General features: G+C 39.6%; 2 protein-coding genes across 10 annotated transcripts; both read right to left on the bottom strand.

The window, feature by feature from the left end:
- Nucleotides 1–931: 931 nt before the first annotated feature.
- On the bottom strand, nt 932–5623 carry LOC112283786 (uncharacterized). Of its 9 annotated transcripts, none has more exons than XR_016503428.1 (11): nt 5453–5623; nt 4698–4791; nt 4441–4575; nt 4027–4125; nt 3594–3736; nt 3211–3319; nt 2810–2917; nt 2420–2560; nt 1755–2211; nt 1390–1517; nt 932–976 (listed from the first exon to the last, which is right to left on the bottom strand). XR_016503428.1 is itself a non-coding variant. In XM_024522924.3 (10 exons), the coding sequence occupies exons 2-10, from the start codon at nt 4767–4769 to the stop codon at nt 1486–1488; spliced, it is 1296 nt and encodes a 431-aa protein (XP_024378692.1). In that variant the 5' UTR covers nt 4770–4791; nt 5453–5623; the 3' UTR covers nt 1021–1485. The 9 variants fall into 9 exon arrangements, 6 of the variants coding, with proteins under 6 accessions (XP_024378692.1, XP_024378693.1, XP_090107514.1 ...); XR_016503429.1 differs by lacking the exon at nt 5453–5623 and adding an exon at nt 5232–5428; XR_002970197.3 differs by lacking the exon at nt 932–976 and adding an exon at nt 1021–1231.
- A 1119-nt stretch (nt 5624–6742) lies between these two features.
- Nucleotides 6743–7792, bottom strand: LOC112283788 (large ribosomal subunit protein P2y). The gene is made up of 3 exons (XM_024522931.3): nt 7621–7792; nt 7128–7357; nt 6743–6916 (listed from the first exon to the last, which is right to left on the bottom strand). The coding sequence occupies exons 1-3, from the start codon at nt 7706–7708 to the stop codon at nt 6890–6892; spliced, it is 345 nt and encodes a 114-aa protein (XP_024378699.1). The 5' UTR covers nt 7709–7792; the 3' UTR covers nt 6743–6889.
- Nucleotides 7793–14174: the final 6382 nt, after the last annotated feature.

Below are 14174 nucleotides of genomic sequence, written 5' to 3'. Positions count from 1 at the left end.
ACTGATTACATTTCTATTGTTCAATGGACTCCACTCTTGCCTTCATTGCAATGCATCGTGAAGAAAGTGTTAGGTTCTTACCGATCTCTGTTTTGGTGAGCAACTTTACAGGCTGCTGTTTGAAGTGCAACACACTGTTGCACTACCTTACATTCATGGAACAAATCATCATTCTGTTCCAACCTGTTCTTTACATACTACGAGGAAGGATTTCAAATGATTTCCGCTCTGCTTACTTCTTTCTGCGGTTTAATTGGTTTATGGGGCAAAAAGCTCATGTCGCTCACATTTGTTTTGTTATCGGGAGCAGTAGAAACATCAGTCGAAGTATCAAACTAGGCTCATAAAATCTGGAGCTTCAATTTGTTCCAGATGCGATGTAGGGCTTTAAACATGAAGACAACAATTATGAAAATCTGGCGAATGATCTGTGCCCGAGTGCTCAGTCAGTGCATTTGAAATAGATCCTGCACCATCAGCTCAAATCTATCTCACCAACATTATCTATTCTGGTTTATTAAACGTTGTCACCAAACCCTTGGCACTTTCCAGTTAAATCAATATGCTTCGTTACAGCACTTGCTAACAGCCTGTACAACTGCATATACTCTAATGAACACAATTCTCCTGACACTTGGAAGGTGTATAATCGAAGTCAAAAAAGAACCAAAAGTAAACAAAGAGTGAGTGAAAGAATCGAGAAGCTGTGAGCGAATCTAGAAAACAAATGGATCTACATTGTGAAGAGAAGACCAGAAGGCCATAGGAAACTTCGAACCTCAAATTGATGTAAGGACTTGGAGCATAGGAGTTCTCTAGTCATTGATGTGGTTTAGGGGAATTTGAAGAGCAGAATCTCAACTAAACGTGGGAACTCGATATCAGTTGGTGATTGCGAAGCTAATCAAAAGAAAGAGAGGTATCCGTGATGTAATGCAAAAAAGCCAAATGGAATTTCCATTCATAGCATGTAAACCTGCATCAAACCTCTATCAAAGTATTCAGATAGAGAAAAACTGATACAAGACGAAAGTTATCTTGAAACATTTGCAGAAACCTGTGTGCCCAATCACATCCACATATACATGTCTTAACGTAACCACTACTAAAACTAGCCTTCACTCCTAGCGTTTGGCGGCAAGGTCTGACTCAGAACATGAGGCAGAAGTCACTCCTGCCATGTAGGCAGGTGAAAATAATTGAGCACAACATTTGCCAAACTACCATGCACCTGATCCAATAAAATTTCCGTTAAGAATCGCCTCTACTCTATATAGCAAAATAATACATAATTGGATAGACCACTTACTATTCCTTAACAACTGCAGCGAATCTTGAGGCATATATTACATCTGCTCTATAATAGAGCTCATATTTGACAAACCTTACCTGTGCAGGTTACTACATTCGTCAGCAGAAGTCTACAACACATCCCCAGTAACCGATGATTCAAAAGATTTCGATTCAATATTATCGCACGCGAACTCATGGTTCCACCGCACTTGAGCTTGCGGATCCTGAAGAATGTAAAGAGCACGACTTCAGTAACACAAATTCTGAACAAAAAGATGGAAACGCCGTGTAACGATACTTTGAATGATTTAAAAAAGAGAAAACTCTTAACAGCAGCTGACTGCATGTTCTGGAATTTTAAGTATCATCAGCATACTGATGTCAAAAATGATGCCGACTGGGCAGCAGACGGTGACTAGCAAAACAATAAATGTTCCACAACGTTGAAGTAGAAAGCATACCATTAGGTCGCATGAAGACTCGTGGTGACACAAGTAGATCATTTCCCAAGGGCCCCAGAGGATCCACGTTTCGATGAAACGAACCATTATTGCTCATGAAGAGGTTTCCTGAATTTAGTCTTTTCATGGAAGATCCCGCATTTAGTCCCTTTTTCTTCACATCGAGGTTGTCTAAAGGTGAGGGCTCTTCACTGATGATTATGCTTCTGTCCTCATTCTTGGTTTCCTTTACTCCAGACAAGCTGGATGGAAATAGACTGTCTGTGCTCAAACGCCTCAAGGTATTGCCACTAATTCCCTTCTTCTTCAGATCCTCACTAGATGTTGTAGGGGGTTTATCTTCTCCTTTCCTCTCTTCTTCAAAAGATGGGTTTCTTTGTTTAGGTGGAGGAGCTTTTACTACGGGCTGAGGGACGATTTGAACAGCACCTTCAACTCCTGCACGTCGCAAGTGCAACTGCGAAAATTTGGAGAGCCAAAAACAGGTCATGCACCATAGGATACTAAAAGGATTTCTGCAAAGCTTTCGAATCAATCTGTGGACAATATATGGAGCTTCTGAAATTTATGAAAAAAAATTAGAATAAAAAGTACAAAAACACCTCATGTTCTTTTAACAAATGCCTCAGACGGTGTTCTTGCACCAAAAGAGCTGTGAATAGTACCTGGGCATGGAGGTTAACTTCATCTGCACGAGAAAGAAAGGGAAAATCTCCTCCTGACTTCAGAAGTGCACGACGAGCCCCAGGATAGCGCGCACCGACTTGGTCTTTCAGAAAAGTAGGGATCGCACAATAATCATTCGTCTGCATTGATCCCGACGAATAAACAAATTAAAGAAAAACATAATTTTTCAGCACAACGACACAAGATATTACTCATTAAATGAGCACACGACCAAAGCGTTGGTCTACACAACGATATGATTAAAAAACAATTAGTACAAAATTAGAAACAAGTCCATCTGACAGGAAAAGCTGGACATTACACGATGTAACATTTGAGGCCCATCTTGAGTGCAGATATCAATTGAGAGTCATTGTAACAGTTCTTACATCCATTATGGTAATTGAAGAATCAGCAAGACCGAGCTGACCAACCGTTGCTGGCTGGGTGTTGAGAGTCAAGCGTGATGCCAATTCCTCCCTTGACAGAGTTTCCAGCTGTAAGAATTGAAATAGTTCACAATCAATTCGAAATTAGCCACCGATCTCCCAATACAGACACTTAACTCACTTATCCAAACAACATTCGCCTCTAGCAGCGCAAGGAACTGATACATCATAGTGTGAGAGCAACCTTGTAAACAAATCTGAGGCTTCATAGCCGACGCCAAGGCTTAAATGAGAAGGAACATGTGACCCTCAAGAGACCTTAGATTAAATGTACTCCAAATACAGAAGTGGAAAACCAAAAGAAAGAAAAAAGTTTCTGTAACCAATCGAGTTGAACATACCTGGCCCACGACGAAATCAATTGAATCAGCAATTTGAGGCTCCTGAGGATCGTCACGAATTCCCGTGAGGATGTAGCGTTTCAAGATAAACTCAGGAGTCCAGCTTATGCTACACGATAATCGGAACAGACACAATTAACCAGTCTAGCGTCAGAGACTAACACAAGAGCATGCAAATCGGAAATCAACGTGTGAATTTCTGAAATCCTACACGGTGGAAAAGGAATCACTGCAACTCACAAGACCACAGATAACTCGATCTTCGATAGACTACAGGATTTGATTCCATAGCAGGAGAGATCTTTAAAATTTCACAACCACTTTTAAACACTTATGATAAGTGCAGAAAGACAGGGGGCAGGGCAAAAGGACAGAAAACTCACAGCGCTGACCAAGACATAGAAGCCTGAAAGGCATGGTTATCCACAAAACTATTCGAGAGAAGCAAGGATTTAACGCGACGCGGCCGATATTGAGCAAACATTTGGGCCAAGAATCCGCCAAGGGATGTACCATACAGATGCACCTGTCAAGTACAGCAATAAACCCAATCTAAACTTTCTGAAACGAGGCCATTTCGGAAGCTTTGATGGAAAGAACGAATTCAGCTAGAGTTACTTGCATGAAAAATAAAATTCAAAAGGTTAAATGCACATAGCTACTTAAAGACATTTGCAGAATCCTGTGAATAATTGGTTCACTCCATAATTGGTTCTGTTTCTAGTGCCTGCAGCTTCAATGACTAAGCGTATTCACATCGTGAACTATCATTTGGCTGCTGGACACATGACCCAACTAGGATAACAAGGTCCTTACATGGTGAACCCCAAGAGCATCCAAGAACTTCTCGAAAGATGAGACCCATTCCTGGTGAGTCCAAACTGGAGGAGCATCCGCCGCAATCACCCTGTAACCCTGTAAAAAAAATAAATAAATAAATAAATAAACACACAGCCTCTAGTAACTGACATGCACTGGTTGTCATGAGTTGAAATCCATCGATACAAATTAGTCATAGCCGGTAACTTGATTGAAAGACTTTGTCCTGTTCAAAATTGTTAACAATGTTTTGAAACCCCTAAATGTACTGAGAGACCGCTAAAACCCTTACAATGGACAGTAAGCATCAGATCAGTAACTCCCTTTCATTCTGAGTGAGCCATTAATAAATATAACAAGGGGCCGAATGATCTTGCCAACAAACATAACAATGACTTTATGAGCAACTACCTTAAGGCATAGATTCAAAATCTGCTTGTAGAAGACATCTGCCGTCCCCGCTACACCAGATAAGCACACTAACGGTGCCACAGACTTGGGGCCATAGTCGTAGTAGCGCCACTGCTTAAAGCCATTTGATCCAACCTGCAAGAATACATCCAAATTCATACCAGGGTGCTACACACGATCACATAAATATAATTCGAGGTGGGTACTTCGTTGCCCTTGAATGGTGATCAATCAAGACTGAGTGTTTCGAACAGTACCGGGATATGGTGGAGGGGCACATGGGCCTTAAAATGCACGTAATCGCCTGAACCACTCATCCCTTCAGGCATACTTCTTTCCCTCCTCCTTCATCTGCACACTCAACCAAAGTTTACTCCTCGAAAACATACCCCTTTCAGAAATCAAGCCACTCAGTTCTCACAACCTAACTCTGCACCAGCAGCACCAAGAGGGTGCGCAATTCAAGCAACCCTCTGAAAAATCAACCGCATCAGGACGAAACCCAGAGATCCACAAGAAAAAACAATTCAGGAGGATAGCTTCCACTCCCAAGTGTAGAATAACAGAAACGCCATCTCAGAACCCTACCATAAATCCCCACCGAGAATTTCACACTATCACGCACTAAAATCCCCGAAAACTCGCGTTTCTCACCCAAAAAAATATAACATTAGACCTACTGTTCTCCAGACGAATCAACTGTGAAGCTTAACTCGCAAGCCCACCACGCCCAAAAAGATCGAAGTAAAAATCTCAAAAAATGGGTACGCTTCCACACATTACCCCATTACCCCAAACTTATGGTTTCCTCCAAATCAAATCCACCACCGAGCTCCGCGACGACCCTCAAACCGGAACTAGAAACCCACGAGCTACCCACCCAACAGCAATTGTCCTCCGAGGTCCAGCATGCGGACTACAAAACCCCCCCTCCCCCCTCTCACTCTCTCTCACTCACTCACTCTCCGCGCTAAAAACAGGCAAATCTGAAGCCAAACTTGGACACACTTACACAAGTTACCCAAAGAAGCACGAATTTCGAAGAAAGATGGGTTCCTCGAAAGCTGAAACAGCGATCCAGCAGTACAACAACACAAGCGCAGCAAGGCGTCCACCTGCATCAGCAATTCCCTCACCGAAGAAGAGATTACGCATCGCAGACCCGGTCCCAAGCCCACCCAACAAAACCAAAACCAAAAAATAAATCAAAAAATTACAAAATATAAAACACTATGGGAGCCCGTCTCCCCGTCCCCTGGTGCGACCCGCGGCGCCAGGTACCCCGCTCCCAAAATCTACCCTGGACGTGTGTTACACGTACGCGAGGGTTGATTATATTCTGTCGTAGATTAGTGCGTTAGCCATTTCAACATATATTTTGAAAAAATCCAAGTACTATCATATTTCTATTATTGTATTCCATACTGTCTCCAATCGAGTATTTTGTTTCTCATTTGCTGTTTAAATTTTTGGCCACTTGTCCCTGTGCAGTTAACATATATTTAATTATCCCTCACGTATCACTTTGAATCATCCAAATTTTAAACATTAACAGGCATCAGATAATGGTTCTCATTGTCATGTATTGCACACCATTACAGAACTACGTCGATTTTTTTTCAACGCACATCTTATGAGTAACGAGAAAAAAGAAAATTAACGAAAAAAAGTATGACAGCTGTTTAATTAAAAAAGAATCAGCGTGCTTTTTATCATATGAACATATATAGTTAACTGTGTACCCAGCCTGGGTACAGAAGGTAATCGCACGGATTGTTATTCTCAGAACCACTATCAAACATCACCTTAGAACCACAGTTTTTCTGCAAATTTTATGCAGGGGCAAGGTCTACGATCTTCAAGTCGGCATATACAGTGAATGGTACACACATGCAAACTTCAAAAAGTGCAGGTGAAACTTGTACTTGTTTTCTCGGAAATTATAGAGATACCTCATGTGTTCGGAGTGTACTAAATTCCAAACGAGTCTGCAGTTCGAATAACACTAATTGCAAAATAGATGTAAACCTTGGAGAAAGAGCAGACATGTGATTTCTCACGTGCAAGACTCATGGTTGTAGGAAAGCCTGAAACCTACTCCAGTCAATGTCGATAGGAAAATGGCAAGCAGAGAAGGCCATTGAAATTCAGTACTGTTATTGCAGTAGCTCTATTTGATAAGTAGTTTCCTAAAATACATCACGCACTCGTAAAAATATGTGGATCAATCATTGATGACTTCAGCACATGCGAGAGGAAAAAAGAACTGCAAAATCGTTTGACTGAAGAGGATTCAAAAATGTTTGGTCACTGTCACGAATGATAAAGAATCTTTACTGTATAGTTTCCAACACTGTAGTCGTAGGGAAGGACTACAACAAGGGTGCCCTCAATAACGCAATCAAGGGTTAAGAGCGAAGATGCTAGCAACGCTTCACACCAAGTGCACCTAGTCAAACAAGCTGAAGCCCATGTCCTGAAAAAAATAATCAGCAAAGTTAGTAGCACGACACAATTCTCCAAATCATTTAGGTTAACTGAAACAAAAAGCTCCAGAAATTCAACTAGAAACATATGACTACGGATCGCAACAAAGTCAACATGGACAGATTCTAAATGATCTACAATTACACCACGATGTACTGATACCATCACAAAGATGGAAAATCAGATAGTAAAAAACTTACATCATCGGATTCTTCCTTTTCTTCCTCCTTCTTGGGTTCCTCCTTTGCCTCAGCAGCAGCAGCAGCTGGTGCAGCGGCAGCCCCTCCCGAGGCCACGACAACACCACCACCTCCACCAGAAGGCACGGACGCGAACTTCTCCTTCCCTGCAGCGATCACTTCAAGGATATCTTTCCCTTCTAATTCCTTAAGCAGAAGACTGACCCTGCTGGGGTCAGCCTCCGCCCCAACTGCACACATTCCAATGCCGCTTCAGAAACAATGACATTAACAAATACCACGCAGTAGAAGACAGCTGCTACGCCACACACGCACCCACCAAAAGGCTTCAAAAACCTCTCCAAACCCTACGAAAAATCATGAGCCACATGAACCTCTACCAGCTTCAATCACGTTCCATACAAAAGATACGTATGCACACAGAAACCCGTAACCCTAAACGCTACACGACTTGTCGGAGAAACGAGGCAGTTTATTAGGGTTTTCATAGCACCTGCGCCAAGAATGGCCTCAATGTCCTTGGCGGACGGGGAAGAGTTGCCGCCCAGAAGGGCAAGCAAGTACGCTGCGACCACCTTCATTTTGATCGGATTGTTGTTACGACGCTACTCGGAGGTTGATGTTCCGCTGCGACGAGCAAACAGCGACGACGCGACCAAACCTCACGAGTGCGAAAGGAGATCCCGGCATTAGGGGCCTCGATCTTCATGTATCTGCCCTAAGGGGCGTGGACGGCCTCGATCCCTGCTTCCTCCATCGGACAGCCACTACTCACTTCTCTTCCTGAGCATGTATCTGTCCATCAACGAATGCTGTCCATCGTTTTCATTCGTTCATGAGACTTTTATTCATCCACATGTCCCTTTGTTTTGATGAACAGAAATGTCGGTCATGTGATGTGTTTACTATGTCAATGCCATATTTTGTATTCACGAATGGGACTATTTATGTCTATTTTTGAGATGTGTGACTATGATGATGAAATTCGTCTTTTTCTTTTCTTTTTTTTCTTTTCTTTTTTTTCTTTTTTTTATTATATTTTACTTGCAAAAAATATGGGATTTGTAATTGTTAAGGAAGTAAAAGATTTAAACATGTGTCCCCATCTACTTAAGGAGAAATATAACATGATATGAGAACTTATTTTTATAATAAAATGTACAATTAATAATTTTAAATTTTAAATAAATTAAAAAATAAATTATGTAACAGATGATCATGAAATTTTCATAAAATTTTTTGTTCTTTATATACAAATAACCATATGATTTTTTTCCTAACTTGAACAATGTTACAATATTTGATTACATGATCATAATCCAGCTTGTAGTTATATTTTTGGAAATTTTGATTTACATTTAAGTTGTGTTTTGTATAAATTTTATTTTAAAATTATTATTACTTTTTTTTAAATAACGTGATTTTATATCACGACCATTAGTAATTTGATGTTATTTTATATGATACTAATCATAAAAGAACCAAATAATCTCATTCTTAAAATAATAAAAAACTGAAACCAAATTATCATGTTTCTTGAAGAGTACAGTATCATTAATTTATAAATTTGATAATTATTTTATACATTTACATTAATAAAATACCCCGCTTCTAAAAGTAAATTATACAGTTCTAACATAATTAATTGTAGAGTCTATAACTACTAAAGTTTAGTTAACGTGTGTCATTTGTTTAGTACAATCAGTTTCATTAAAACAATGCACGTGTGTTTTAATTTACTTTTATAATTAGTTTTACATTGAACCAATAAATGTACTCTCTTTCTTGAGTGCATTTTTACCCTCTTTCTACACCGTGTCATTTTTCAATCAAATTTATGTTTCGAATTTAAACATAAAATTACATGTGTTTATTGTGTGAACACACACACACACTTATATATATATATATATATATATATATTAATTAAAATTATTCTTTTGAAATAATATGAAAGACATTTTCTCCATAGAAAGAAAATTGACAAGCAAATTTTAAGAGATTAAAAGTACAAAAAACCATGTAATAATATGCATATTTACAAAGTATGAAAATGTATTGAAAAGTCTTTTACTTAACACACCATCATCAAAAGCTGCAAAAAAGTAAAAAGGAAAGGGCAAAATTCAGCAACAAACCTCAAGACGAAACAGAAAAGTAACGCCTAGTCGTAAAAGCAACCCAGTAAAATGAAAATCGAAAAAGGAGAAATGCAGAGAAAGGGGAGGAGACTAGGAGCGCATCCGCGAAGCCAATGGCGCAAGCGAGGATGGGCACGCACACAGCCAGCGAGCCAGCGAGGAGGCCTGGGCAGGGCAGGATAGGGCAGAGCGGGCAGGGAGCTGGAAAGGGGAAGGAGGAGGGCGAAAGAGGGGAAAGGCTGTGAGGAGAGGCGAGGGCGAAGCGAAGCTTGTGGCACGCACAGCGCGGCATTCAGCCCCGTTCCTCTTATCCTATTTCTTGGCATTCTCTCCACTCAATCACCGCCCTCCACCAATCCTCACTGCCTTTCCCCTTGCACCTCTCTTCAATTGCCCCACCCCACCTGGATCCCCCTTCAATCCACCACCACCTCCCGCTACCATCTTTCGCTATTGCACTCACCCCCCTTGCTCGCCATTGCTGCCCTGCTGCCTTGCTTGCAGCGTGCATTACTCTCATTCACCCCAAGCAATGGCAGCTACCATGAGCTCCTCCTCCATGGCCGCTGTTGTGGCGCCGTCGCTCGCTGTGTCGACCTCGACCTCCAAGAGGTCGTCGTCTAAGTTGGGTGTGAGGAAATTGAAGAACTTCAGCGGGCTGCAACCCGAGAGCCAGGTGACCCGCATGGGCATGCCCGTGAGCACGGAGGAGGCGTTCGCCAACATCAGGGCCAGGTGGAGTGGTCGCGCTTCCCGGGGTGGAGCTTTGTCTGCCAACTGCGACGTAGCTTCTGAAATTTTCCGCATTGTGCCCATCATGAGCGGCCTCACTCTAGTCGGAATTGCGATAGGTTTCGTGCTGTTGCGCGTGGAGGCTGCAGTTGAGGAATCCGAGTAGAGATTAATTCTTGTTGCCACTTCTGTTGTCGCATAAATGAAATTGTTTCTTGAAACTCCATTTGTCTAATTCCCCATCTTCATCCACAGGGATTTCATGGCTGTCCTTTTTTCTTTTTTGATCCAGGCGCTTTGGTATGAAGTATGGCTTGTTGCAACTCTTTAGGGAGTAGATTGTGCAGATTGCGCATGGCCGTTGCAACTTGTTGCATGGTATTGATTACGGGGATCGTTAGCAAGGAGTATCATGACACTTAAACTTTACCCGCTGCAGCGATCATACCCGAGGCTTGTGTTCTCGTTTGATCTCTTCGAAGCTGGGTTATTTGCCATGATGAAAGCGACGTAACCAATTTCGGTATTCAATTATTTTGTTCGTTGAATCCATATCCATTTTTGTCCCTCTGTATAGGCTGATCAATGCGGATTTGAATCAGATCAATTGACCTGACGTTCCCCAGACAGGCTACGTAACACGGACTCTGATTCGCAATAGTTTTCTAATAATATCCCTGATTGCGACGGGCATCTAATGGTTGGCAATGCGGCTGTATAAACTCATGACCAAATTCTTCAGGGGTTGTCGAATTGTTATCGGAGGGACCAATCTGTCTATTATCATCAGACCAACCTATTATCAGATTCGCAAAGTAACCCAGAGTAGCGGCACACCTCGATGTTGTGGAGATGGATATGCGATTCTTCCGCACTTGCTTGACGACAATTTTTTCGACCATTTGTCATCCTCATGGTACCCACCAGCCAATGGTCCTCGGTGATGACCATCTCAGAATCTTGTGTTGTGTGATTATCTGTGGTGGTGACTTGTCCACATGTTGATGAATTGGATTTGCATACTGGAAACTGCCATGCGTTGGATGCGAGTTGAGTCGCTACGTCTCAAGCTCATCACGGAGACTATGCAAAGTGGGTCACGAGATATGTTCCCCGATTGAAAGAACAAGTACAGACATCAAAACTCGAAAACCTCGTGGCTGTGATTGTAATTTACTGTTTGGATGGGGAGTTGCACTGCATGTATAAAAGTCAAGATTTTGTCTAGAATTGCAACTTTGTTCGTATTCTACTGCGTTGGTTGTGAAGTTGTGCTGCATGTATGAAAGTTGTAGCACATAAGTACAGTGCTCGAGTTTGTAACGTGATTTTTGGTTATGAAGTGAAATGTAGGTATACAAGATGGAAAGTTTGGTAATTTACATTTTGTTCTCTTAGGGCTAGTATGTGCAATCATGCAATCTCTGTCATCTTATATTAACAATAATGCTAGTAGATAACAAGTTCATACTCATGATATTGCTCTTCTAATTTTTTAAAGTAATTAGAAGTAGTGCAAAGTCTTTGTTGTAAGCATTTTAATTATGTATTTGGTGATATTATTAAATCAATTGATAGTGGTATAAAGATCTAAGTTGTAATTAGGTTCCATTTCCTTGAATTAGTTATAAATAATATTATTTATTCTACTTCTATCTGTTGTTACTTCTTTGTTGTCTTATGCAATTTGTCTAATATCATCTTTATCTTTCTTATTTTAATATAGGCTCTAAATTTTTATGCAATTTATCTAATATCATCTTTATCTTTCTTATTTTAATATAAGCTCTAAATTTTTATGCACTTTGTATATCTATGTTGTTTAAAAAAAAATTTAACTTAAATTTATTTGTATTAAATGACTAAATGCAATCATTCCATTTAGTAACTTATTAAAAGATATTATTCTTTATAATGATTTAGTGGCTTAATCAAATTTCATTATTTTATAATTTTTGGTCTAATTATGTAGATTTTAATTTTTAATCAATAGTCTTGTAATCTATGACTTTGTATATTTATATTATCTTTGTTAAATGAAAGCATTTTCTTGCTAGGAATCACGTTACTATTATCATCAACCATTAATATCTATCTTTTTATTTATTTATTATTTAATTATATTAATTTTTTTTATTCTAACTTAGTATCGAGCACAAGAACATAATAAAGACAAATAAACAAGTGAGACTTCTGTCATATAAAGATGACAAAATAGAAATAACTTCATATATGTATTAAGAAAGAAACTAGAATGGCTATTGCCAAAAGCCAAAAAAACTAGAGACCCTTGAAACTAGACTGGAAGCAAGAAAGGAGTTGACAAGAGTGAAGAAGGCTTCACTCTTGTCTCTATATGTACTATCTTAATAGGGGCTACATGACGACGTTCTATAGGACCTCTAATATGTCTTGACTTTGTAGGACACATGCCTTGACTTACAAGGCAAGTTTTTCTATGTGTGGGCCACAAAGTTAGTTTGGTCTTCAAGCTAATAATATGTGTGGCACATGGCCAACTTGTTGACCACGTTTCTAATCCCAAAAAGTCAATTAAAGATACCTATAAAGTCAAAGTAGAGTCTATGAAGCTTCTACGAAGCTTTCATATCAAATACTATAGAATTAACTTACTTATACCTACTTTTATTTACTTCTACTTATTTATACATATAATTATTGGCTTACATGTGTATGTCCATGACATTACGTCCCCTTTTAGGAACGAGTTCTATGAGGAGTGATAATTGTATGTTGAAGAAATCTATGATAGGACGAATTCTAATCGCTACATACTCTGATCTTTGTTCTCTTCGAAGATGATTGATAGGGCCTCTCAACCATCAGTAGTGTCTCATACTAGGACAAAAAGACCATCCAGTCATTTGATCATTGTTGAGGCCTTCATAACTTCCTTTGAATAAAACATTTGGAACACCATCAGGAATTGTTCCTACTTCTAGTTAAATCACCAAACATCGGGAGTCCTTTCTAAGGTTATGATACCAAACGCGTTGTATTTCGCCAACTATTTGAGGAAGAACATGTCGTTCTTGAAGATCTTCATCTCGATTGTGTAGTCTTGAAGATTGAGACAATCATAATGTCTCGTCTAGAAAATTATCAAACAAAGGCTCTTGAGTCGAATCCACTGGTTGTTGGTTCTCCATCTCCTTAGCGTCACAAGTACAAAGAAGTTATAAACAAGGATTGAAAGTAGAATGATATCTTGCCTAGATCTTGTTTCTTTTATAAAGAAGATTTTTATCTTGATTTTGATGGATATCGTTGATGAAAAGCCTCCACTACCTTTGCTACATTTGCAAGATTCTTTACTGGCTCCCATGTGCGTTCACTAATATCATATCCATGCCAAGGGACAAGATATTCCAATTTTTTTCGACGCCGCCTTGAATGTAAGACTTCTTCTACTTCAAACTCTTCATTATTGTCCACTTCTATAGGAGGAGGTGGAGCTTGTCTTCTTCTTGCAATGTCCATTATCTGATATGGTTCAAAAAAAGACACGTGGAATACTCGATGGATTTTTATCGACTCCGGTATATGTAAACGATATGCAACTGGGTTGATTTGTGCAGAAATAGAAAATGGTCTAAGCCTTTGATAGTCCAACTTGTCACAAAGACGAGTGGTCTTGATTTTGCGACAAAGTAACCATACCTTATCACCCATATAGAATAGTAGTTGTTCTTTTCAATAGACATCCACATTGACCTTTTGTTGTTCTTGAGCTTCTTTTAACTGTGCCTTCATCGTTGCATGTAGCTCTGACAAATGAATTGCCAAATCTTTCGGAGCAAGATTATCAACTTTTAAAAAGTCAAAAGCATCAAGTCGTAGATGATAACTATAATTAATAAAGAAAGGTATTTGTTTTGTGGAAGAATGTATGGTGTTATTGTAAGCAAACTTTGCCAATGACAAAAGAGTTGTCCAATCATCTTGTTGGTAATTAATGGTACATCTTAAATACTTCTCCAAAACTTGATTAATATGCTTCGTTTGTCCATCAGTTTGAGGATGGAATGTCGAAGATAGTTTTATATCCAGTTTTAGAATCTTGAAAAGAGTTCACCAAAATCTTGATACAAATTGAGTTCCCCTATCTGATATAATATCCTTGGATAATCCATGATAGCGATAAATATTGTCA

Source organism: Physcomitrium patens, chromosome 6 (genome assembly GCF_059467195.1).
Source record: "Physcomitrium patens ecotype Gransden chromosome 6, ASM5946719v1, whole genome shotgun sequence".
NCBI classification, from domain to species: domain Eukaryota; kingdom Viridiplantae; phylum Streptophyta; class Bryopsida; order Funariales; family Funariaceae; genus Physcomitrium; species Physcomitrium patens.
The sequence above is the reverse complement of the archived record's forward strand: the minus strand, read 5'-3'. Positions and strand labels throughout refer to the sequence as shown.

Coding starts and splice junctions, on each gene's coding strand:
- LOC112283788 (XM_024522931.3), bottom strand. CDS start 7,708: ATGAAGGTGGTCGCAGCGTACTTGCTTGCCCTTCTGGGCGGCAACTCT. Junction 7,358..7,620: donor TGAGGCCATTCTTGGCGCAG/GTGCTATGAAAA, acceptor GAATGTGTGCAG/TTGGGGCGGAGGCTGACCCC. Junction 6,917..7,127: donor AAAAGGAAGAATCCGATGAT/GTAAGTTTTTTA, acceptor TATTTTTTTCAG/GACATGGGCTTCAGCTTGTT.
- LOC112283786 (XM_024522924.3), bottom strand. CDS start 4,769: ATGCCTGAAGGGATGAGTGGTTCAGGCGATTACGTGCATTTTAAGGCC. Junction 4,576..4,697: donor TGCCCCTCCACCATATCCCG/GTACTGTTCGAA, acceptor GTATTCTTGCAG/GTTGGATCAAATGGCTTTAA. Junction 2,212..2,419: donor AAGTTAACCTCCATGCCCAG/GTACTATTCACA, acceptor AAATTTTCGCAG/TTGCACTTGCGACGTGCAGG.